General features: G+C 44.7%; 1 protein-coding gene across 1 annotated transcript; it reads left to right on the plus strand.

Moving 5' to 3' along the window:
- The first annotated feature begins 16,360 nt into the window (after positions 1–16,360).
- On the plus strand, positions 16,361–24,310 carry LOC148481325 (polyubiquitin-C-like). The gene is made up of 2 exons (XM_088453660.1): positions 16,361–16,422; positions 22,150–24,310. Exon 2 carries the CDS (start codon positions 22,156–22,158, stop codon positions 23,983–23,985), a length of 1,830 nt encoding a protein of 609 aa, XP_088309786.1. The 5' UTR covers positions 16,361–16,422; positions 22,150–22,155; the 3' UTR covers positions 23,986–24,310.
- The last annotated feature ends 1,261 nt before the right edge of the window (positions 24,311–25,571 follow it).

Raw genomic sequence — 25,571 nt, forward strand, 5'->3', positions numbered from 1 at the left:
TCCCTTAGGGGTGCCTAACCCCAACCTCTCCAACCTCCCCCCAAGTGTCTAACCCTAACCCCCCCTGTAAGTGCCTAAACCTAACCCCCCTTCCCCACAGCCTAAACCTAAGTCTCCCGGGCGGGTGCCTACCCTAACCTCCCCATGGGGGTGCCTAACCCTAACACCCCTTCCCCTAGCCTAACCCTAACCCTCCCAGGGGGTGCCAAACCCTAAATCTCCCCTGGGAGCCCCTAAATTAACCCTCCCCCCGCAGCTGTCCACGCCCGCCGCCCGGCTTACCTTCGATCGGTAGAATCCCGGCGTAGATAAAATGACAGGCATCGGGATTTTGATGCCTGTCATTAGACACCTGCCGGGATTAGCTAGAGGAAGGGGGGGTTAGGTTTAGGTGCCACTGGAGGAAAGTTAGGGTTAGGAACCCCCCTGGAGGGGTTAGGTTTAGGGTGTGGGAAGGGCGGGGGTTAGGATTAGGCACCCCTGGAGAGACTTGGAGTTAGGCACCACCCTGGGAGTTTTAGGGTTAGGTACCCCTAAGGGAGACTTAGGGTTAGGGTGGGAACAAGGGAGGGTAATAGTACTTACCTGCCCCAGTCGGGACATTCATCCTGTCGGGCATCCGCAGTCGGGGGAATGTGTGTGTGTGTGGGTTGAGATGGGGGAGGTCTTAAAGGGCCCTCCAGAGATATCAGTGTACCGGGCCCCATGATTTCTGTTGCTGAACGTGACAGTGACCTCCCTGCAGGACCCTTTATATTGGCAACATGTTATTCAGTTTTTCCCTTTATTATCACCTTGTACGGGAAAAGAGTGTCCTGTCGTGTCCAAACTCTCTCTGCTGGTTTGAACACACTACAGGTAACTAAATAAATGTAGCTGGTTATTCTTACTTTCTAGAAACTTCCAAACCTTGATTCCTTCCATAATAGCAATGTCAAATATCTCCGTTCTATTTGTGCATGGAAGCTTTCATGTATAATATAAATATAATATAAGTATGATATACTGTAGTTATTCAGATTATATCAACTTGTCATTTAGGTTTAGTGACACTTTAATAACCACTTACACAAGTTGCAAAACAAGTTACAGTGCATGAATATATTCATATTTGTATATACCTATACATTCAGGACAGAGTCAGCACCACACCTATAAACAAAACTAAATTTACTGGCATGAGTAATATTCAATTTCACATAACTACCAAGCAAATGCATCAGCTCATACTTAAAGACCATAAGGATGAAAGCTTAAGTTGTAACTTAGTGACAAAAGAAAACAGGGGTGTAATAAAGAAAAATGGGGTGAAGGAAAGTACTCTATGTACTCTATGTACAGTAGTCTACACAGAATGAGGACATAGATATTATACAATTTATTAAGCTCTGAAAACTGAAAGTTATTGGAGCCTGACTGCGGGAACTAACGTCATCTTCAAATGCTGTTAGCCCATTGAGCCCTAGTCCTTTCAATAGGGAAAGGAACTGAAAAGGTACTGTATACATTCAGATCTCTCCGCCTCCTCCTTTCCTCGCAGTGAGGATGCAGACATTAGGTTGCATATGCGCAGCAACACTGACAAGGTGGAACCTAAACTACTAATGGTGGTGAAAGTGGTGGTGTTAGAGTTCCTGGCATAGCTCCTTTCTGGAGCAGCTGTCCTGGCACAGGAGGAACGATAAATTGCTCTGGTAGATTATGGAATGTTACAACAAATCACAGTGACTTAAATTCTTAATTTACACTGGGTCATAACATTTATTGGTGAATAGGCCCCTAAGCAACTAGAAATAACTGTTTTACTCATTATATTACGTAGATACAAGGGTGGTTCAATAAGTAAGGTAAAATACACCAAAGCGCTTAAATATACACTTGTAAAATCTGTAGCTGCAGCAGTCAATAAAATAAGGGGAAACTGGTAACCCCACAAAAGGACATAAATTAGAAAGAAAAACTGCGCTCGTTTACAGAAATATACATGTAAAAGGATTAATATATTACAATATCGAATGGAAATGCCAATAAAAACATGTAACAATACCAAAGAAAAATAGTATACTGAATGGTGGATCGAGATGATAAAAAACAATATACAGTGAAATTGCCAGTATACCGATATAGCAATATACAACAAAAAAAAAAAATGGGAGAAAATGAATGAAATGGGTGTAGTCTAATGTACAATAGATGGATATAGAGACAATAACGAGAAAAATAAAAATACGCAGTGTAGAATGAATAAAAAAATAAATTGTAAATGACACTTTATATAATAGCCCTAAGTATACTATGTCCTGAGAATCACTTAAAAGTCTTGTGGTTTATGCACAGTCAAGGTGCAACAGTTATAGAGTTAATATACACTGGTGTGATTCAATAATGCTTGTAATGATATCATGTATACGCTTAATGTGTCAAGTCAGTAGAAATAATTGTTATAGGGCACAATGTAAAAGAAGCCACTGTATACGGAACCTGATCAATTCACCCTGGTAGCTGTTGTAACATCCAGCCGGCTTGAATAGCGTGATAGTAGCCGATATAGAAATCAAGGCAGATGGAACTGTTCCGGTAATCGGTACACACGTCTGTCGGCGAGAGCCGCCTGAATGAAAGGCCGGTTCTATAAGCTGCTCACATATGTGTGAGATGGAAGCCACCTAGATAGAGATCTAAGGGGGCCATTCAGACCCGCTCGTGAGCGTCAGTACGTTTGCAAGCGGGTCGATGTTCCCCACTGCGCATGCGCATGACGGAGGGAGCTCCGACGTGCGCATGCGCGAGACACGGGGAGCGACGGGCTTTCCATCGCTCCGAGTCTCGCACCAAAGGGAGCGTGCTGTTGATGTTGATTGACAGCACGCCCCCTTTGGTGGGCGTGCAGGGGGCGTGCCTGCCAGATGGAGGCGTTCCCATGGGAACGCCTACCGTCTGAAGCCGGCCCCACTGACATCACTCCAGGGCTTGTGGCAGGGAGACCCTACCGCAGTAGTCTCCGTCGCAAGTCCGATGGTCGCGATGGTCAAGACCATCGTGACCATCTTTTTGGCCGCTTGCATATGCTGTGGGTGGTCACCCACAGCTATACGAGCGGCCAGGAGGCCGCTCCATTTTCATGGAGGAGGGCCCTGATTCAGAGCGAGCACTCTGGTCAGAGCGTTCAGCTCTGAATCAGGCCCTAAGTTCAGTGCTGTGTGGAGTCCGATAGGCAGAAGGCGCGGCCGCGACTTTTGAAGTGTAGAATCCACAGCACGCATTTCGTTCCGATCTCGAGCTTAGCTTGAAAAAGTCCCGAGATCGGGACGAAACGCGTAGCTGCCCTTCAGCCCTACTACTTGTCCTGCTGTTTTATTGCTGCCGATCATTGCTGCTATACACCCTGTATTTGCCGCCTCTTCCATGCTGTGGATTCTACACTTCAAAAGTCGCTACCGCACCTCCTGCCTATCGGACTCCACACAGCACTGAACTTAGATCTCTATCTAGGTGGCTTCCATCTCACACATTTGTGAGCAGCTTATAGAACCGGCCTTTCATTCAGGCGGCTCTCGCCGACAGACGTGAGTACCGATTACCGGAACAGTTCCATCTGCCTTGATTTCTATACCGGCTACTATCATGCTATTCAAGCCGGCTGGATGTTACAACAGCTACCAGGGTGAATTGATCAGGTTCCGTATACAGAGGCTTCTTTTACATTGTGCCCTATAACAATTATTTCTACGGACTTGACACATTAAGCGGATACATGATATCATTACAAGCATTATTGAATCACACCAGTGGATATTAACTCTGTAACTGTTGCACCTTGACTGTGCATAAACCACAAGACTTTTAAGTGATTCTCAGGACATAGTATACTTAGGGCTATTATATCAAGTGTCATTTACAATTTATTTTTTTATTCATTCTACACTGTGTATTTTTATTTTTCTCGTTATTGTCTCTATATCCATCTATTGTACATTAGACTACACCCATTTCATTCATTTTCTCCCATTTTTTTTTTGTTGTTGTATATTGCTATATCGGTATACTTGCAAATTTCACTGTATATTGTTTTTTATCATCTCGATCCACCATTCAATATACTATTTTTCTTTGGTATTGTTACAGGTTTTTATTGGCATTTCCATTCGATATTGTAATAAATTAATCCTTTTATATGTATATTTCTGTTAACTAGCGCGGTTTTTCTTTCAATAAGAAAGGTAACAAGACCTCTCACGTGTGTAATGTTCTCTATTTCATTCTAATTTCCCATCAAGCCAGAGCAGGTAGACCACTGTGGGTAGCCTCATATCAGTCATACTGTCCTAACATCAGTTGTAAGATGGTGGGGCTGCCAGAAACATGGTCAAAAATTGAGGTGCATAGTGTGATCAGACTTCTGCATCTAAAGGGCACATCAGCAGCTGAAATTTATTGTCAACTTGTTGAGATGTACATTGATAACGTCATGTCACGGAAACAGGTTTAGGTTTGATGCACTGCCTTTGATAACGGCAGGACAGACATTCAAGATGAGCAGTGATCCGGCCGACCAAGCACATCCACCACAGATGACAATTTGTGCCGCATTGAAGGTCTGATTCAGGAGGACAGAAGCATTTGAGTTAGTGATATTGATGATGAATTGACAATTTCAGTGGATACTTGTCACGACTTGCCCTTGTTAACTTCAGTCAGAGGAGAGTGTAGGGGTCACTGGGAGGGAAGGCAACAGCAGCCAAGGAGGGCGGATATAGGACTTCCTCATAGACAGGAACCAGTAGCTAACCCTGGGTGTTGGCGTAGACCTAACCAGAGACGCGGAGTCTAACCCACCGGGCGTCTTCACCAGTGACCCTTGCAAGAGAATATGGTCTTCGCAGTGCCCGACGAGCAGGTCGCGGCCCCCTGGCTAGGTTCCCGGTAGATAGAGAGGAGTAGGGCAGAGGAAGGTAGGACACTGATGACTTGAGTATCACAGAAGAATATTGGTGTGGACCGATGCTGCATATCACTGGAGAGTGTCACTGGAAAATATCGGTAAGGACCAATGTGAGTATCACTGGAGAGTATCACTGGAGAATATCGGTAAGGACCAATGTTGAATGTCACTGGAGAGTATCACTGTAGAATATTGGTAAAGACCGATGTTGAAAGTCACTGGAGAACATCAGTGGGGAATATCGGTAAGGGACGATGTAGAGTATCACTGGAGAGTATCACTGGAGAATATCGGTAAAGACCGATGCTGAACGTCACTGGAGAGTGTCACTGAAGAATATCTGTAAGGACCAATGTGAGTATCACTGGAGAATATCGGTAAGGACTGATGTTGAATGTCATTGGAGAGTATCATTGGAGAATATTGGTAATGACCGATGTAGTGTATCACTGGAGAATATCTGCGGTGAACAGAAAGAACACAATGGAGATATAACCACATGGAGCCCAGCGGTCTGGTGCAACAACTGTAGAAGTAGAGAAGTTGTTCAGACAACTTCCTGTTTCCCAGAGTCCTGCTTTATACCCTAAGGTAGCTTGCTATAGGCAGACGAAGTCAGCTGACTGACAGCAGGAATTACCTTGTTGGAAAGCCCGGTCAGCTGACAAAAACAATATGGCAGCGCCCATGACTACGGCCGCGGGAACCTCACAAGGGAAACGCTGGAGTCCTCAACCCCTGGAAAGAATAGACAATGCGGCCACCCGCCATCGTACCTGACAGTACTGTACATAACATCAAACATAAGCAAATGGTGTACAGGAAAAAGTGTATACGCTGAGTACCGAAGCAACTCATAGAAGTTCACAAAACCAATAGAATGGTTGTCTCTCGTGCACTTGATGCGGTACCATGAGGAAGGAGTACAGTTCCTGCAGTGTATTGTTACAGGCGATAAAATGTGGGTGCATCATGTGACACTGGAGATGAAGCAAGCATCCAGGACATGGAAACATGCATCGTCCCCACCTTCAAAGAAATTCAAAACAACTCCATCGGCAACAAAAGGTCATGGTGACTGCGTTTTGGGACCACAAGGGCGTGCTTCTTGTTGATTTCCTCACCAAGATACTGTGAATGCTGTCCGCTATTGTGACAAATTAAGCCAGATGCAGAGGTCAATTCATCAAAAATGTCCTGAATTGCTGCGAACAGGTGTCATACTGAGGCACGATAATGCCAGGCCACACTCAGTCAACCGCACGCATGAGTTGCTACGGCACTGCCATTGGGATGTACTAGACCATCTCCCTACATCCCAGTCCTGGCAATGAGCGAGATCTCCATCTCTTTGTACCATTGAAGAAGCACCTGGATTGAAGGCGATTCATAACTGAAGAAAAAATAAGCAAATAGCCCAGGCGCTGGAGAGTTAAATCAATCCTACCAGTAACAGTATGGTTGAAAGAGGAGGTCATCCTCTTATATTTATGGTAAGCATAAATATATGTAAAAAGGTGGGCACCCATAAAGACTGGGGTAATCTAGTAATGTACTCAAATCAGGTGTTTCAAAAAACAAGTATACATGTATTTAAATAAACATTTCAACATATCGCATCAGCAAAACAGATGCATACATGAAAATTACTAATTACAGTATATACTCGAGTATAAGTTGACCCGAATATAAGCCAAGGTACCTAATTAGACCACAAAAAACTGGGAAAACTTATTGACTCGAGTATAAGCCTAGGGTGGGAAATGCAGCAGCTGGTAGTGCCCCCAGTAGTAATCCACCCTGGTAGTGCCCCCAGAAGTAATTCCCCCTGGTAGTGCCTGGTAGTGCCCCCAGAAGTAATTCCCCCTGGTAGTGCCTGGTAGTGCCCCCAGAAGTAATTCCCCCTGGTAGTGCCCCCAGAAGTAATTCCCCCTTGTAGTGCCCCCAGTAGTCCTAATAAAAAAAAAAAAAACACTTACCTGAAACCCCGCTCCTGGTCCCGCATCTGTTATCAGCTCCTCCGGCCGCTTTGCATTAAAGGAGAGACGTCGTCATGACGTCTCTCCCATTACCCACTGCGGGAGCTGGAAGATGGCTCCCGCAGTGGGAGCAGCAGAAGCCGATGAGAGTCTGACAGACTCTCATCGGCTGCTGATTACAACAAACACACAGCTGCCGGCTCCGGCGGCTGTGTGTTTGGCAATGTGTAGTGCTGACCGAACTCCGTCCGGTCAGCGCTACACATGCGGTGCAGCTGTGTCACAGAGACACAGTCTGCACCGCGGCCCGCATGGTACGCCACTCAGCTGCGTACCATGCGGGCATCACTCGAGAATAAGACGAGGGGGTGCTTTTTCAGCACAAAAAATGTGCTGAAAAACTCGGCTTATACTCGAGTATATACGGTACATAAAAAGCATAAAATAGATTAAATAATCCTAATGATAAAAAGGTAATCCCGAAAGAAAGCACAGGTTGATACAATGTTAATTCAGAATATATTGGTAAGAGTCACTGTCCAGTTGTATATTGTATCATATTGTACGTTGTATGTTGTTATGCCTGTGTCATGAAACAAATGTAGTAACCAATGGATTACCTGCAGATTCCCATTGTGAATACCATCAAGGGGAGATTGAAGCTGGTGTTTATAGTTACTTAGGGCTGGATAGTGGTAAGCCCGTTCCAGCAGAGAAGAGGAGTACTGTGATTGCCGATCCTAGGGAGTGTGTGGTCGCCTGTGTGGTTTCGGGCGCTCTCACTCCGGGTGCACTGCAACTCCGGCTGTGACAGTGCAAGGACAAGATCTTTGTCAATGGAGCCGCAACATCATGGTATCTGGTGAACTCACTCAGGAAGCTGGGTGTCGCGTGTACTGCGTGAGCTGCAGACGTCCCTGCTCTAGGTGACCACAGGAAAAGGTGCTTTGTTGTAATGTCCACGGCAGTGAGCATGTTACTGGTCCCATCTCAATATTCAGATCAACTCAGTGGTTTGATCTTTAGAGGGACAGGTCTGCAGTAGGTGGAAAATATGCTCTTCCCATGTCTGGGTGTCACGACCAGGGTTTCTCGGCATGGTGGTCGACGGGTATTACCTGTGAGGTCACTGTGGCGGGGGGCGTCTGGCGGTGGTGCTGGTGTGTGGCGAGGGGCGTTGGGCTGGTGAGGCCTGGCAGTGCTTCCATTCCGTTTGGCATGGGCACCGCCATCTTGCCTTCGGCCATGTGATTTGCTTGCCCAATCCTGGTTTGTCACATGCTCTCTCTGGCCAGACACGGCGCAGCACTTGGTATTTAGGGAGGTTCAGAGCCTCACTTCATTGCCAGTGCAACGTGTTTCTCAGCATAGCTGAGAGAGAGTTCCCTGTGCTCACCACCTGTTACCTGTGAAATGCTACCTGCCTGCCTGCTTGTCTGCTCCAACCCCGCTGGACTACCCTGCATCCTCCATTACCTTGCCTGAGTACCTGAGTCCTGCTGTTCACCCTGCACCTTGCCTCCACTGACACTTTGCTGGATATTTCTTCCTCAGTCTGCATTCTCCATTAATCAGTCACCACCTGGACAGTTCCCCTTGCCTGCCACTACCTGGAAATTTTTCTATTTAAACAGTCACTACCTGGACATTTTCCATTGCCTGTCACTAACTGGACTTTCTCCTATTTGTCTCACTACAGCTCCCAAGTGCACTTTAGTGCTATACCCAGACTTTCTGTTTTACCACATTCATGTCTGTTAAGCCACTCATTAAAAACTCCACATTTACTTTTAAACCTGCTTCAGTGTCTGCTCCTATTACCGCCCCAGGTCCACAACAAAACCAGAACCTCACAGTTTGCACTGGCCCCATGGATCCAGCCACAGAACAGAAGTCTGGAGTAGATTTATTTCGGTGCATTGCTAGCTGTTTGGAAAACCTGGAAACCATGCAGCACCAAATGGCTCAGTTTCTGCAAGAAATGTCTAAACGACAGGATAATCTGCAAACCTCCTTATCCACCTCTGGGGTACCAGCAACTACACCCGCTTCTATGTCCGGGAATACAGGAAGCAGTGCATCTCCCCGCTTACATCTCCCTATGCCAAGCAAGTTCGACGGCAACCCTAAGCTCTGTCGTGGATTCCTGAATCAGCTCCCAAGTGCACTTTAGTGCCATACCCAGACTTCCTGTTTTACCACATTCATGTCTGTTAAGCCACTCATTAAAAACTCCACATTTACTTTTAAACCTGCTTAAGTTTCTGCTTCTATTACCACCCCGGGTCCACAACAAAACCAGTACCTCACACTGGGGAGCAGGTGGATTTGTCCCTCTGTGGTCCGTAGAATTAAGGGAATTGGTAAGTACTTTGTAGTTTTTTAAATTAATCAAATTAATTGGTTATGAGATAGTCCATATGATTTCTATGGGAGCACAATAAAGTAGTAGAGAGCACCTAGGCGTTTCAATGTCCTGAAGGCGTCTTTGTCAAGATGAATCGTAACTGAAGTTCAGCAAACCATCATGTCCTGGCTTCAGGTGCTTGAGACTAATTTATTATTTGCCGGGAAAGATGCCTTGGTGTACTGTGGAGAAACTGTACCAAGGCCATACTATTGATTATACGTATTGTGGCAATGCGGTATTAACTCTTAAGCCTGAGAAGACATGCATTTGGAGGACAGAAAATGTGTGTCTTACCTGTTTGAGTGATCCATCATGCTCATTGTGATTAGTCAAACAGAGCAGCTGTGAAAAACTCTCTTAAGAAGGCAAGGTGGGAGTGTTGTTTGCCTGTCAATCTGGGAGGGGAGGAGGAGTGTAAGCTTTAAAAGACTGTTTGGGGGGCATTTATCTGTTTGACCAATGCTGGACAAGCCAGTCGGTGGCTAGAGAGAAAGTTCTCGGTTAGTGATAGGGCCATTTGGCAAGTCACTGTATGAACCTGAGAACCTTTGCCAATGGCTCATGTGAGCATGAACTATGTAATGCTGACTGGTCTATGGTCATCCTGCACAAGTCCAGAATCAGTGTGGGTACTTCAACTATAGGGTTTCTTTAACACAAGGGTGCCAGTGCATGGGATAATAAGGGAAGCCAGTTTCCGCTTCCCAACCCACAAAGAAGCCAAAATGGAGGTAATCCTGAAAGTACTAGTGAGCGGTCAGCAACAAAGCCAGCAGATGTGTCAGCAGTTTCAGGAGCAAAGCCAGTGACCCTTTCAGCAATTTTGGGAGCAAAGCCAGCAGCAGCAGCAGTTCCAACAGCAACTGGTACAGATGCAACAGCAACTGATACATATACAGCAACAATGGCACCCGGGCCCTACAGATGAGTACAAGCTTCAGAAGATGACAGCTGATGATGACATAGAAGCCTATCTCACCACCAAACTTGGCCAGAGAGGTCCAGCGGGCTTATATGGATCTCAATGAGAGGGAGGCGTTGGTGTATATGACCTTAAAGATGGAGATACTGTCTTGTGCCAGTGTTACTGGGCCAATACCATGAGTGGCATTACTCTAAAGGACTTGCAGTCAGACCTCAGCTAGCCGCTTAAAACAAAATACTGAAGAAGTGGTTAAAACAGTGGGAGAATTCACCCCAACAGATGGTGGAGCTGCTGGCGATTGGCCATTGTGTATGGACTTTGGACTGAGGTCTTCAAAACTGGATGCTGCAGGCAGACCTCCAAGCCCCTGAAGAACTTGCCATGCTAGTGGAGAGGTTTAGGACCTTGCAGCAAATGGCCAAGCCTCCTGGTTTTGTGCCAAAACCTATGCCAAGACAAAAACTGGGGATAGCCAGTAACCGTCCGGGTCCAACTGTGAAAAACCCTGTGGAAAGAGAAGTGAACCCGAGGTTGGCTAAACTAACATGTCTTGAATGTGGGGAACCCAGACATGTCCGGGTGGAGTGACCAACACTGCAGGAGTCTATAGACTGCTCCCTATCCCAGGAGGCAGGGCTAGTGTATCCAAGTTACTGTCCCATGAATGTACCACAGAAGGGCAGTGGGTTGTTCCGGACAACAGTCCATGTTAACCAGAACATGGTCCTGGACTTGGTGGTCAAAGGTAGTGAAACCCCATACTGCCTATGCAGCAATTTACTTAGACGATATAATTAAACACTCTCAAGGCTGGGAATCACATCTTCTTAAGATTGAGGTGGTACTGGCCTCATCGAGGTCTTCAGGTTTCACAGCTAAAAGAAGCTAAGTATTTGGGTTACATAGCTGGACAGGGTCAGGTGAAACCGCAGATAGGAAAAGTTCAAAGCCATCAAAAATTGGTCAAAGCCTTAGCCCTTCCTAGGCTTGGTAGGTTACTATAGGCAGTTTATCAATCACTTTGCAACTAGAGAACTAGAGCTGCTTGTTAAAGAAACTCTGTCCCGATTGGTTGGAGTAGACCAGCCTTGCTGAAACAGTATGGACAGACCATCATCTGGCTCTTTGTACCTCTCCAGTTCTACAGGCACCCAATTTTGCCTGCAGATTCTTCCTCCAGACAGACGCCTCTCATGTTGGCTTAGGTGCAGTCCTGTCCAGGGAAAGTGAACTGGTAGAGCACCCGTACTGTACTTAAGAAGGAGGTTGTTGCCGAGGGAGAAGAAATACGCTACGGTAGAAAGAGAGTGCCAGGCCATAAAGTGGGCCATAGAGGCAGTGGCGTCACAAGGAGGGTGCGGGGGGTGCAGGCCGCACCGGGTGTCACCTTCCAAGGGGGTGACACCAAAAGCCTCACACTCATGCCGCAGCCCACCCCCGCCACACTCCTGTGCGCAATCCCCCCCGCACATATTGGTGCATCCACACTCTTGCCTGCACCCACCAGTCTGCTGCCCACTACCACCCCTGTCGCAGAGGCGGGGGGGCCGACCATCATTGGTTTGCTGCGGCCCCTGTGACTAGAGGACCAGGGCAGCTGGAGAATGGTCTGTCACTCAGGCCTGCCTAGCTCTCCTCCCCTCTGGTCCCCATTGCCGATCTCTCTCCCTCACAAGAGGGAGCCAGCACCTGGGCTGCCGGAAACCCTGAGACGAGGACTGGGAAGGAGTGGGTGATGCCTGCACCGCTATCACAGGTGAGAGTGCGGGCTAGGGGCCAGGAGAGAGCGCTGCTGCGGGCACACACTTCCACCGCTGGTCACATGTACTGGTCAACCCTCATTTAGGGTTCCCCTGGGACCAGGAGTGCTCTCAGTGTGCTGCCTTATCTTAGTATTTTCCCTGTTCACCTAGCCTCTGCCCTGGGAGTTCGCCCCTCCACTACTTTTCCTCCTCTCTGCCTCTCTCTGCTTTCTCACTGGCCAGAAGGGGACTTGTGTGAACCGCATAGGCACACAGCCCAGAAAGAATGCTGCAACTGCAATACAGTAAGTAGTCCAGTCATCTCACCCCCTATGTCTGCAGATCTGTCTATGGGCCTGATTCAGCAAGGATCGCAATTGCAAAGTTGCAGTTGCGATCCTTGCAATAATGCATATGCAGCAGGAGGTGTATGACACCCCCTGCTACATTTTCAATCCCAGCACTGCCACGGAGGTAGCAATGCTGAATCAGGCCCTTTGTCTCTATATTATGTACAGTAGCTTAGTATGTGTGCCTCTGTTTCCCTCCCCTCCACATGGGTGATTCTGCCCACTCCTCCATGAGCGCCTCTACCCCTTCCACTCCCCATGAGTGCCTCTGTCACACACACCATACCCCATGTGTCCCTCTGCTTTCTTTTACCTACCCATGTGTCCCTGCCCAACACTCCATTTCCTATGTGTGCCTATGCCCTTTTTTACCACCTCATGAGTGCCTCTGCCCCTCCTCCACTCCATATGTGTGTCTCTGCCAGAGCCGGCCCTAGCCCATTTGGTGCCCTAGGCAAAATTTTGACTGGTGCCCCTTAAAAACAGGTGGCCCTCCTTTTGGCCACGGGCCTAGTGCCCGCCTACTTTATTCAATAGTGACCTGGGCCTATTACCCAGGCCACTTACACCTTATAGGACAATAACTCCCTCTAGGGCCTAATGCCCCCTATGTAGCCAGGGCCTTGTGCCCACCCATATGCCCACGGGCCTATTGCCCAACAGTGCCCCCACGGGCCTAGTGCCCGACAACCCTGGTGGTCTAGGGAGGGGGTATATGGTAGGCCTCATGGATGGCCTACCTGCTCCGTTGGAATAGGCTGCGGGGGGAGCTTCATTGGCTCTTTTACTTTCCACCCGCACAGTCCTCTCCGGTCCTCAGCCGCATTCTTCGGCCGCTGGCCCGTCCTGGCCAGCGGCACCGCCTCTTCTTTGTTTCTTCCAGCCGCCGCCACCTGTCTTCCTTCTTGATCACGGTGCCTTCTGGCCTCTTCCGCAGCCGCCGGAACTCTTGCCGCGATGTTCTATTCGGGAGGTCTTCACTCCTCCCTCTCCGCCGCCTTACTGCCTTTTCCCGCTCAGCGGCGTCTGATACAGACACCGGGAGTGGGCGGGGCTATGATGCGGCGAGCCACGATTGGCTCGTCGCATCTGCCTCCTATTGGCTGCTGGCCCACAAGCCGGGTTTGGCTTGCGACCAGAGCCAAACACCCGCCACGACCGACGCTGTACCAAGGCTACCGGGTGACGGGCTACAGTAAGCCCACACCCGGAGCCAAGTCCTGCCCGCCGCACCCGATGATTGACCAGTGCTGGGAACACATACTCCGTCCCAGCGCCTGCTACTTGCCACCTATGCTTCACCGCTGCTGGGAGCAGAAATAGCATCCCAGCGCCGGACACTGATGTGTCCCGGAGGGGACACATCTCCTCCTGCTGTGCCGATGCTGGGATCAGCCACTTGATCCCAGCACGGCTTTCCACACGGCAGCGGCAGCAGCAGGGCATGGGGGCGGGGCATGCAGTGCCAGTGGGGAAACTGCGGCAGAGCCCTGGAATACCCCTAGGCATTCCAGGCGCCCCTAGGCATTTGTTTATTATGCCTATGCCTAGGGCCGGCTCTGGTCTCTGCCCCTTGTTACTTTTTTCTTCCTCTTTTCACATTATCCCCATATCCCATCTGTCACCAACCTTCTTCTCCTACCTGCGCCCACCATTCACTTTGCTATTATTCCACCAGACTCCAAGTTGTCTTCCACTTTTCCCCTCTTTATGTGTTTCCATCCTCATTTTCTGAATGTTCTACACAGAACCATGGCTGTTGGCTGCTGATCATTAGAGGCATGGATGAACACAACCACGTTCGGTGCCACATAATTGAGCCTAAGGATGGCAGGTAAACACAATTCTCCTTTATTAAATCACACAGCACTCCACGCTACACCACTGCACCCACCAGGCCTTGGGGTGGGGCCCTGCTTGATCCACTGGTACTGGGCCTCAAGATTCCTGATGGCAGCCCTGGGCGGTGGTGCGCGCGGACTGGGGTTGTATTGTTTTGGTCCTGTCCGTCGGACTGTCCTCTCTTCTCTACCAATGTCCCAGAATGCAGGGCATTCTGGGAGGAGCACTGCAGTGTGAGTGCTGGGCTGGTAAGGGGAGGGAGAGAGAGTGGAGCTGCATACCTTGGTCCTGATTTTTTTTTTGGATGAATGGGGGGGGATTTCACCGTGAGTTACAGCACCAGGTGACACCAACCCTAGTGGCACTGAGATACCATTTGCTGGGGAGGGAATTCTCTTTAATAACAGATCATGTCCCTTTACAATGGCTGCAGAGAAACAGAGCAGCTGTGAAGAACTCCCTTAAGAAGGCCAGATGGAAGTGTTGTTTGCCTGTCAATCTGGGAGGGGAGGAGGCGTGTAAGCTTTAAAAGACTGTTTGGGGGCATTTATTTGTGTGACTGAAGCTGGACAAGCCGGCCGATGGCTATAGAGAGAGCTCTCTGTTAGTTAGTGATAGGGCCATTTGGCAAGTCACTGTATGAACCAGAGAACCTTTGTCAACGGCTCATGTCAGCATGAACTATGTAATGCTGACTGGCCTATGGTCATCATGACAAAAATAAAACGTGGTGCACAAGCCCAGAATCACTGTGCGTACTTCAACTATAAGGCTTTCTTTTCACAGTATATGATTATATGTACGAGAGATCTTGTTATCTCATTTATTGAACCACCCTTGTAAATGTATTGGTAATCCAAAAGTAGGAAGAAGAGGGCATTTACCAGACTTAATCCAAAAAGTGTGATTTTAAAATGAGAAAATAAAAAATTTATGCCAGTCAGTCGATGTTTCAGTCTTTACAGACCTTTCTCAAGTCTTACAGCATTACAGCAAGAATATAGCATATTGGGTCAGATAACTGTTATTGCTGTTATCAGCATCACATAATATGGCCACCATATATTTTGGTGGAAAAAAAATATCTGAAATGTACAGTAGGTGATGTAAAAGACAAATAACAGATTAAAAGACAAGTCAGTGTCAGATTTTGGCGATGTAATGGTAATCGCTGTGATCACCATGACTGGAGTGATTCTATTGGGTAACTTTGCTTATTCTCTGATAGCATATGAATCAATTTTGGATTGCAAATTGTTCCATAGTTTGATTTGCTCATCTCGAATGAAAGTATCAATTCATGTACAAAGAGGAGGCCATGTAACCTAAAGAATCCAGTGGAAAAACTATATTAAAATAGCATGCATAGAACAACATGACCCAATTCCTAAGGGAAATATTTACCTGGCCCAACATTTTATATATATAATTTACCTCAGTTAAACCCAATGAATAAATGTGAAATGTGTGAATGTAAAATTGTTTTTATACCTCAATTAATTCATTAAGCCCAGATAAAGTAGTTCACAAAAACAAATCTCCCCAATCCTAATGAAATGGACATGTTTGTGTTATGCCCATTGTGGGCTCACTCACGGAAAGACAGCAACATTGCTGACCAGCCTAATTGCTATTTGTCCTGTTATGACCTCATGTGGACTGCCTTGTATCTTTATCACTAATTTTATGCCTATGAAAACAGATTTTAGTGGTGAAATTGAGACTTTATCAAAGAAGAAGTGTTTCCCTAAATCTTTTTATATTTTTTATATACAAGTAAAAGTGACATTTCTGCACATAAAACTGCACCTGATTTTCCATTGTGAATATCATACACAGGAGTATACTAAGTACAATCTTATGCCCTGACCAGCCAGTGCCCATTTATCCAGCCATTTTTTTCAGGATATATTAAAGCACTCTTTCTCACTGATACATGAATGTATGGGAGATTTAATAACAAGGCGATGCCCTGCTTGCTATCCTATTATTAAGGCTGTTAAGCTTATTACAGTGATCTGGAATTCTTGATTGGGCAATAACTATATTACTATTGGCACTTTGTACAGTATGTGTAGAGGAACTGGTTTGTTTCCTTTTTGATGTCACTTGGGAGGCTATATATGTACATGCTAGTTGTATGTAAGCTGTGCCAGTCAGTTTGTGCTGTCAGGAGGTGCTGGAACTTCAGCAGAACCAGACTTTGGCTCTCTCACCTGGGTAACAAATAAGGTATCAATTTCAAGTTGCTAGTCCAATGATTATGTTCTATTATACTGTACGACTTTACAAGGACTTACGTAATCTGATTTCTTTTTAAAGATAAATTGCAGTATTATTTTAACTGTATGCATTGGGACACAAGTAGATGACTGCTATCTTTGTCTCCTCACAGATCTTCTACATCTGATTTTTTTTTTATCAATCAAGTAATTGAGCTTTGCACTTTGCTATTGTGGTGCTGTATGTGCGCTGCGTACAGGATTCTACTCAACCTAGTAATATACCTATGTTTCTATAGAAGTTAGGTGGAATCAGTGCCATTGGATGATCACTTTTTGTCCATTCACTGTACAGGAGTCTTGTGTAGTTACTGTAATTCAGATCCACTATTCTTAAAGGAAAATGTATACAATATTATGCTAGGCATTAGACCATGCCTGGTGCAGAGAAACAGAGACAAAGAGGTATATTTAATAAACTGCAGGTTTTTAGAAGTGGAGATGTTGCCCATAGCAACCAATCAAATTCTACTTAACATTTATCTAGTACCTTGTACAAGGTAATAGCTAGAATCTGATTGGTTGCTATGGGCAACATCTCCACTTTTAAAAACCTGCACTTTAGTAAATATACCCCCATAGTGAACTCTAGTTCTAATGAAGTGGTATAAGATAGATGGTTAGGATGGTTGTGAGGACCACACCTCCTAGTGAGTTCTTTTAAACCACCTAGGCAGATTGTTGTTATCAAAAAGCGGTTTATTCTATAGTGGATATATAATCACCAGACAGATGCGCCTCTTTGCAAGTACAGCAACACAAGTGATGGCAGTGCAGTTCCTAATCACCAATCCATGAACACAACAACGCAGTTGGAAACATAGATTATATACTTTTAAATATTCCCACCGTGTTGGAGCTAAAATTGGACAGATTCAGGGCAGTAGCCAGATTATTATAGGTGGGAAAAATTATGTCTTAACTCTGTGAGTGTCCTCCCCCCATGGCGGTTGGTGACAGTTGGTTCCCTGTGGAAAAACTAGATTAAAATAGCATGTATAGAACAACATGACCCAATTCCTAAGGGACATATTTACCTGGCCCAAAATTTTATATATATATATTTTACCTCAGTTAAACCCAATCCAGGGCACCAGCACACAATGACTTTGCTTTAACCCATGTCTGAACAAAACACACCACCTGGCAACATTTAAGAATAACTTGTCTAACTTGTAGAACAATTAACATAAATATGCACGGCATAAAATAATTTGCACAAATAGAAATAATAAATAATTATAAACTGAAAGGCATCAAAACAATGACAGTTCAGGGTACACAGAAATGGGCGCCGAACCATAATTCCCTTCATGCTTTAATCGCACCTCGTGGTTTCACAGTGGTACTAGAAGAATAAGATTACCAGTGAGAGAAGAGTGGGAGTTGGATTTGGTGTATGTATCAATGCTTTCTGGATGTGGTTTATATGATGGTGGACAAGTGAAAAGAAGTTGGTGGATGGGAGAAAAAGATAGTAGTGAGTGGGGGTGAAGGTTGTAGAAAAATGTAAGTGTAGTGAGGTTAAAGAGAACTATTACAGCAAAAGAACAGGTATATTTAGATATAGAGAAGATGTTGTGATTATGTTATGGATCACGAGATATAACCCTTTATATCTATTAAGTGTATTCCTTTTAATTACCAGCATGATGACCTGTGATTGACCCTCGATGTGTTATGTCCAACTGCAGGCTGGCAGATTAATGTATAGCCCATCAGGACTGCCAGCAAATGATCCAAAAAAATATTGGTGTTGTCGAGCAGGATCTTGGCTAATTTGCATTGCCACAAAAAGCAAAGAAAAATGGTGTGGGGACAAACTGATACCCAGATAGGGATAAATACCATAACCCACATGAAGAACTTTGTACAATTCTTAGGAGCCAATCTGACATTGGTAATTGCCCCATCCTCTTGTGTTTCCCCAAAAACAGATTCATGTATAGTAAGTTAGACTGTTAATTCTTTCCCCTTTTGTTTATGAGAAAATTATTTGCATAAGAGTATATTATGTCATTTTTATCAATTGTTTTTGTATATGCTTTAAACATTGTCAGCATCTTTCTTACATTAAACTTCTTTTAACAAGACTGGTACCTATGATTCTTATCGGATCCATTTTGCCTGTGGATTTGGCTAAAACATGCTACATATCTGTACTACAAGTTATTATTTAGGTAAAATTAACTGGGACTTAAATGTAGCTGAAGGGAGGACTTAAGGCTTTCTATTGGGAGGGAGTAGTTCCTAATAAAAACTTTAGTGGTCGCAGACAACTTAATAGTGAATGGGAGTGTAATAATTTCTGTAGACGAACCAGGTGGTTGTTTTTTGATAACTCTGTGTCAGACCCACTTCACGCAGGCTTAAGTGAGTGCTGATCTTGACAAAGGGCCTGATTCAGAGCCGTTCGCTATTTGCGGTCGTTCGTTCAAAAACAAGGGGTGGCTATTCAAATGATCCGTTCGCAAATTGCAGTCTGTTCACACCTCTAAGTCTGAACGAGCGAGCAAAACATACGCTCGTTTATTTGATAAAAACGCCCCCTGGCCGCTCGCACCATACGTCATGTCCGCTATTTATTAGATTAATCGAGTACATCGTACAGCGTATGAACTGCTCGCTATTCTTGTGGTTGGTTTTTTCAACCGCTATTTTGCGAGCAGTTCTGAGTTAAAAAAAAACAAGTGACGTGGTCAATGACGCTGCAGTATTAATTATGCACTCCCTTAAAACGCCCGTTTTGACCTTTAAGCACGCCTGCGTTCGAATTCCACTCCCCCGTTTTCAAGCACCTTCCCCTGTTACCACCCACATACGCCTCATTCTGTCACTCAAAATAGCAGGCACTCGCTATATAGCGTACAAACGATTTTCGGCCGCACTGACTGGTTCGCGCATGCGTACTAAAAACCGTACGCATGCGCAGATGTGCGAACATCGCTCGGAACGAGCGCACTGCCGCTAGCGAGTGGCTCTGAATGAGGGCCAAAGTCCGGATAATGATAAGAGTCATTTTGGAACTGGGTCCATGACAGTTTGTATAAAAGTTGCTACAGAAAATAGATTATAAAAATTAGTAGGTAGGAATTGTGTGAAGAATTGAAGTGTAATAGTGTAATGAATAGATAAATAATAATAATTATAATAATGATAGGATAAAAGGCTAAAAATATGTAAAAGTGAAAACAAAAATTTAAGAATAAAACTTTGAAAGAAATAAAATTTAATTTAGAACACAATGTCAAATAAAAGATATACAAAATTAAAATTAACACAAAAATACTATTGAATCAAATAAAAACAAACAATTTTACAATTTTAAAATATACAGTATGTTACTAGTAATAGCCATAATAATAGGAATCCAAATTATAGAAGAATATAATTTAGGTCTACAATACAGAGCCCTAACTAGACGTTTTGGTGCCCTGTGCCAGAGAGAGCATTAGCGCCCCCTCCCCCCATTTTTTAAATAGGGACATAAGATAGTGCACCTGAAAAAGAGCCATGGCCTCATGGGGAAGGGCCAGGGAACAGATAGGGGAGGCCAGGAGATGCTGGGGATAAAAGAAGAGGAAGCTACAAATGAGTATGATAATAAACAGGAAAATTGACAGGCCCAAACCGTGCTCCCTGCCCTACGGTGCTCTGTGCCACGGCACTGGTTGCATTACCCTAGTTACGGCCCTGTTACAATAATAGATCATTTAAGTATTTTGCAATGTCCCTTAGCAATGCTTTTAATCCTGGTTGATTATTTGCTAGAATTTCACATGCTTACTTCAATCTAATGCAGAAAAATTATGAAAACATTTTTATAATGGCAAATTACATTCACCACTTTATAGCCTTGAATACATAAGACAATATCTTAATATATAGTTTAACAAATAAGCACCAAATGTACATTAAAAACAAAACGCAAAGCTTTGAGTGATATAGAAAAAGGGGTGGTTCATTTCCACAAAAAATGGGAATTATAATTGGCGAGATGTAGTCGGCATCCCAGCGTGCGGGATGCTGATGGTCTTAATAACGGTGTTGAAATCCCGTCAGGTTGTGATCCCGGCACCAATATCCCGACCGTCAGCATCCCGAAAGTAAGTATCGGGGTGCAGGGAGACGGTAGCGTTAGCTAGCGGGGTTAGGCACTAGGGGGAGGGTTAGGGTTAGGCACCGGGAAGGAAGTGTTAAGATTAGGGTGCAAGGAGGGGGGGGTTAGGTTTAGGCACTAGGGGGAGGTTAGGTTTAGGCACCGGGGAGGGGGTGTTAGGTTTAGGATGCGGTGAGAGGGAGGTTAGGCTTAGGCACTATGTGTGGAAGAGTTAGGGTCAGGCACTGGGAAGGGTGGGTTAGGGTAGGGGTTACAAAATTATTCACCATTCAGTCCTATGGCTGTCGGGAATCTGGCTGTCGGGATGCCGCTGTCGGTATTCTGACTAGCGGCATCCCGACAGCCGGGATATCATACCCAACCCTATTTGGCTTACCTACCTTTCACAACTTCGGAACACTTTATGAGTTTTGAATACACCTCTTGGTCATTGATGCGCAAATCTTACTTGATTCAGTAACGTTTTCTGGGCCTGATTCAGAGCCGGACACTCTGACCAGAGCACTCGTTCTGAATCAGGGCCCTCCTACCTCTTATTGGAGCGGCCTCCTGGCCGCTCGTATAGCTGTGGGTGACCACCCACAGCTAGAGCGAGCGGCCATGATGATGGTCGCGATGGTCCATCGGGCTTGCGATGAGACCCTGCAGTAGGGTCTCGCTGCTGCAAGCCCTGGATTGATTTTGGCTCTATCAGAGCCAAAATCACTCCCACTGACATCACTAGTGATGTCAGTGGGGCCGGACCCAGACGGTAGGCGTTCCCATGGGAACGCCTCCGTCTGGCAGCCACGCCACCGGCACGCCCACCAAAGGGGGCGTGCTGTCAGTCACCATCGACAGCACGCCCCCTTTGGTGCGAGACCCATAACAACAGCTTGGCTGTCACTATGCGGGTCTCGCGCATGCGCATGACGGAGCTCCCTCCGTCATGCGCACGCGCATTAGGGCACCATCGACCCGCTTGCGAGCCACCATCCGGTACCTCGCTTGCGACGAGACCCTGCTGTAGGGTCTTGCTGCCGCAAGCCATGGAGTGATTTTGGCTCCCTCCGTCGTGCGCATTAGGGCACCATCGACCCGCTCGCGTGCGGGTCTGAATTAGGCCCTCTGTTTTGATCTATTTATATGTATATCTGCATATATACTTGCCTAGGATTTCTCCCTGACCTCTCCTAATTCCTAATCCTTCCCTTTACCTATCTCCATCTTTTTTCTTTAATTTTACATCTTCCTTTTCTTTTCATTTCCCCTAATTTCTGCTAATCAAAAAATATTTTTTTTATATTAGAAGTTTGACACTGTTGTGATTATTCTTTTATTTCTCGGCTCATTGATTAATTCAGTCATTCTACTAAATAGCTATATATACTGAGCTATGTTGCTATTATCTATTTTCTATTAAGATTCAATTGTGTTTTGTTGTCACAACGTGATATTCTTTTTGTCTTTATAATACCAATTTACTAAAAACAAAAATCAACAATAATTAAATAAGCCAGTATATTTGAAATGTATTTTCACTAAGATCTGTTAATTTATATTTAATTTTCTTTCCAGACAATCATGCAGATCTTTGTCAAAACTCTTACTGGAAAGACAATCACATTGGAGGTAGAACCTTGTGACACTATTGAGAATGTGAAATGTAAGATCCAAGATAAAGAAGGAATTCCACCAGATCAGCAGAGATTGATCTTTGCTGGGAAGCAACTGGAAGATGGACGAAGCCTTGCTGACTACAACATCCAGAAAGAATCCACCCTTCACCTTGTGCTTCGACTGAGAGGTGGTATGCAGATCTTTGTCAAAACTCTTACTGGAAAGACAATCACATTGGAGGTAGAACCTTGTGACACTATTGAGAATGTGAAATGTAAGATCCAAGATAAAGAAGGAATTCCACCTGATCAGCAGAGATTGATCTTTGCTGGGAAGCAACTGGAAGATGGACGAAGCCTTGCTGACTACAACATCCAGAAAGAATCCACCCTTCACCTTGTACTACGTCTGAGAGGTGGTATGCAGATCTTTGTGAAGACCCTGACAGGCAAGACCATCACCCTTGAGGTTGAGCCCAGTGACACTATTGAGAATGTTAAATGTAAGATCCAGGACAAAGAAGGAATTCCACCTGATCAGCAAAGGTTGATTTTTGCTGGGAAGCAGCTGGAAGATGGACGCACTCTCTGTGATTACAACATCCAGAAAGAATCCACCCTCCACCTTGTGCTTCGCCTGAGAGGTGGTATGCAGATCTTTGTCAAAACTCTTACTGGAAAGACAATCACATTGGAGGTAGAACCTTGTGACACTATTGAGAATGTGAAATGTAAGATCCAAGATAAAGAAGGAATTCCACCAGATCAGCAGAGATTGATCTTTGCTGGGAAGCAGCTGGAAGATGGACGAAGCCTTGCTGACTACAACATCCAGAAAGAATCCACCCTTCACCTTGTGCTTCGACTGAGAGGTGGTATGCAGATCTTTGTCAAAACTCTTACTGGAAAGACAATAACATTGGAGGTAGAACCTTGTGACACTATTGAGAATGTGAAATGTAAGATCCAAGATAAAGAAGGAATTCCACCTGATCAGCAGAGATTGATCTTTGCTGGGAAGCAACTGGAAGATGGACGAAGCCTTGCTGACTACAACATCCAGAAAGAATCCACCCTTCACCTTGTGCTTCGACTGAGAGGTGGTATGCAGATCTTTGTCAAAACTCTTACTGGAAAGACAATAACATTGGAGGTAGAACCTTGTGACACTATTGAGAATGTGAAATGTAAGATCCAAGATAAAGAAGGAATTCCACCTGATCAGCAGAGATTGATCTTTGCTGGGAAACAACTGGAAGATGGAAGAAGCCTTGCTGACTACAACATCCAGAAAGAATCCACCCTTCACCTTGTGCTTCGACTGAGAGGTGGTATGCAGATCTTTGTCAAAACTCTTACTGGAAAGACAATCACATTGGAGGTAGAACCTTGTGACACTATTGAGAATGTGAAATGTAAGATCCAAGATAAAGAAGGAATTCCACCCGATCAGCAGAGATTGATCTTTGCTGGGAAGCAACTGGAAGATGGACGAAGCCTTGCTGACTACAACATCCAGAAAGAATCCACCCTTCACCTTGTACTACGTCTAAGAGGAGGTATGCAGATCTTTGTGAAGACCCTGACAGGCAAGACCATCACCCTTGAGGTTGAGCCCAGTGACACTATTGAGAATGTTAAATGTAAGATCCAGGACAAAGAAGGAATTCCACCAGATCAGCAAAGGTTGATTTTTGCTGGGAAGCAGCTGGAAGATGGACGCACTCTCTGTGACTACAACATCCAGAAAGAATCCACCCTTCACCTTGTGCTTCGTCTGAGAGGTGGTGTGTAGATCTGTGACTACATCATCCATAAATAATTTACATTACATTTATTTCCTTAACTCAGAGGTGGTTATCAGAGCTGAAAGAAAGCAAGTCACCTATGGACATTGCATGCATGAAGTTAGATCATGATTTAACTGTCATAAGGTTATATATTTTATACTGGCATTGATATTCCTATGGGTTCATTAAAACATAACAGTAAAAGTAGGTGATGAAGGGTAAATTGTCACATGCAAGTTGTCTGCAAAAGCATATGGATCTAAGTTCTAAAATGGTTTTGGGGTTGTAGATATTTGCACTAACCAAGGGGAGGATTTTGGCTTACTGTGGATTTAGCGCACAAGCATACTGTACCTACTTTTGGATTGTTACACAAAAAAAAAATTTAATTATTAAATTCCTTATGTGTGTCACTGTTTTCACCTTGTTTTATTTTCAAACATCTGCCTACTCACAAATATGGTTACATAGTGCTTTTACTGAGATGTTTCAAAAGGACCTGAATTTGGTGTGCAGTTTGAAATGCTACCGGGACAAAAGTAAACAAACATCTACAGGAGATCTCTGCACCGAATGTATACTTAACCTGCATCGGCAAGTGGGTCCCTCCTCCTCCTTGGTGCCATCTACCCAGTGACATCCTCGGGAATATGGTGTTGGGCAGTGACAGAGCCTTTGCTCGCTAGTGAGCATGTGCCATCTTTCCGAATATCACTGGGAAGGTGGCACCACGGTGGAGGAGGGACCTGCTTCCTGGAGAAAGTTAAGATGCCTGGTTGCAGTGGGGGAGGGTCTCAGAAGAGAGGGTCCACTGCACACGGGCCCCTTTGGGTGTTAATATACCCCTGTAAAGGAGAATTAAAGGCCCACAGATTTTGTGGTTCATAAATGTGTAGGTGACAATGTTTAGCAATTTTCACTGTCTATTGTCTAATTGTTTGTCTATCTGTCCATCTATCTAAGCATGTTATATTTATTTTGTATATAGCTCATATCTATCTATCTATCTATCTATCTATCTATCTATCTATCTATCTATCTATCTATCTATCTATCTGTGTTATCCAACGTTACTTCAGTTTATTCAGTTTTATTTTAAAATAACAGTTGATTATAATAATAAAACAATTATTGTATTAAAAAATACAGTATAATATACAAAAAAAATTATAATTTTACATACATTTGATATTACAATATGGACAGTAAGGAAGTACTTGACAAATAATTACACCCGTTTCAAGGTTATTTGGCAGACTTTTAATAAAAGGAGTACATGGTATGAAAAAAGGTTGAGAAACACTGTTACAACAAAACTTGCTCTTGGAGTACAAGATTTAAGAAGGAAGCACATGTACAGTAATGTGTATTGTAATAAAGCTGCAGGTTTTAAGAAACAAGGTTTTCAAACTTGGAACAGAAATAAATGACAAACCTGCGCATAAAGAAATGATAAGTATCTCCAATGTACTGCAAATGACAATAATTTATTAAAACAGTACTTAAAAACAATATAATATAACAAATAAATTCAATACTGACAAGTTGAAAAAAATGCTAATAACTGATTATGTTTATATGAATGTACTAC

Source organism: Taudactylus pleione, unplaced genomic scaffold (genome assembly GCF_031769625.1).
Source record: "Taudactylus pleione unplaced genomic scaffold, aTauple2 ptg000585l, whole genome shotgun sequence".
NCBI classification, from domain to species: domain Eukaryota; kingdom Metazoa; phylum Chordata; class Amphibia; order Anura; family Myobatrachidae; genus Taudactylus; species Taudactylus pleione.

Coding starts and splice junctions, on each gene's coding strand:
- LOC148481325 (XM_088453660.1), top strand. CDS start 22,156: ATGCAGATCTTTGTCAAAACTCTTACTGGAAAGACAATCACATTGGAG.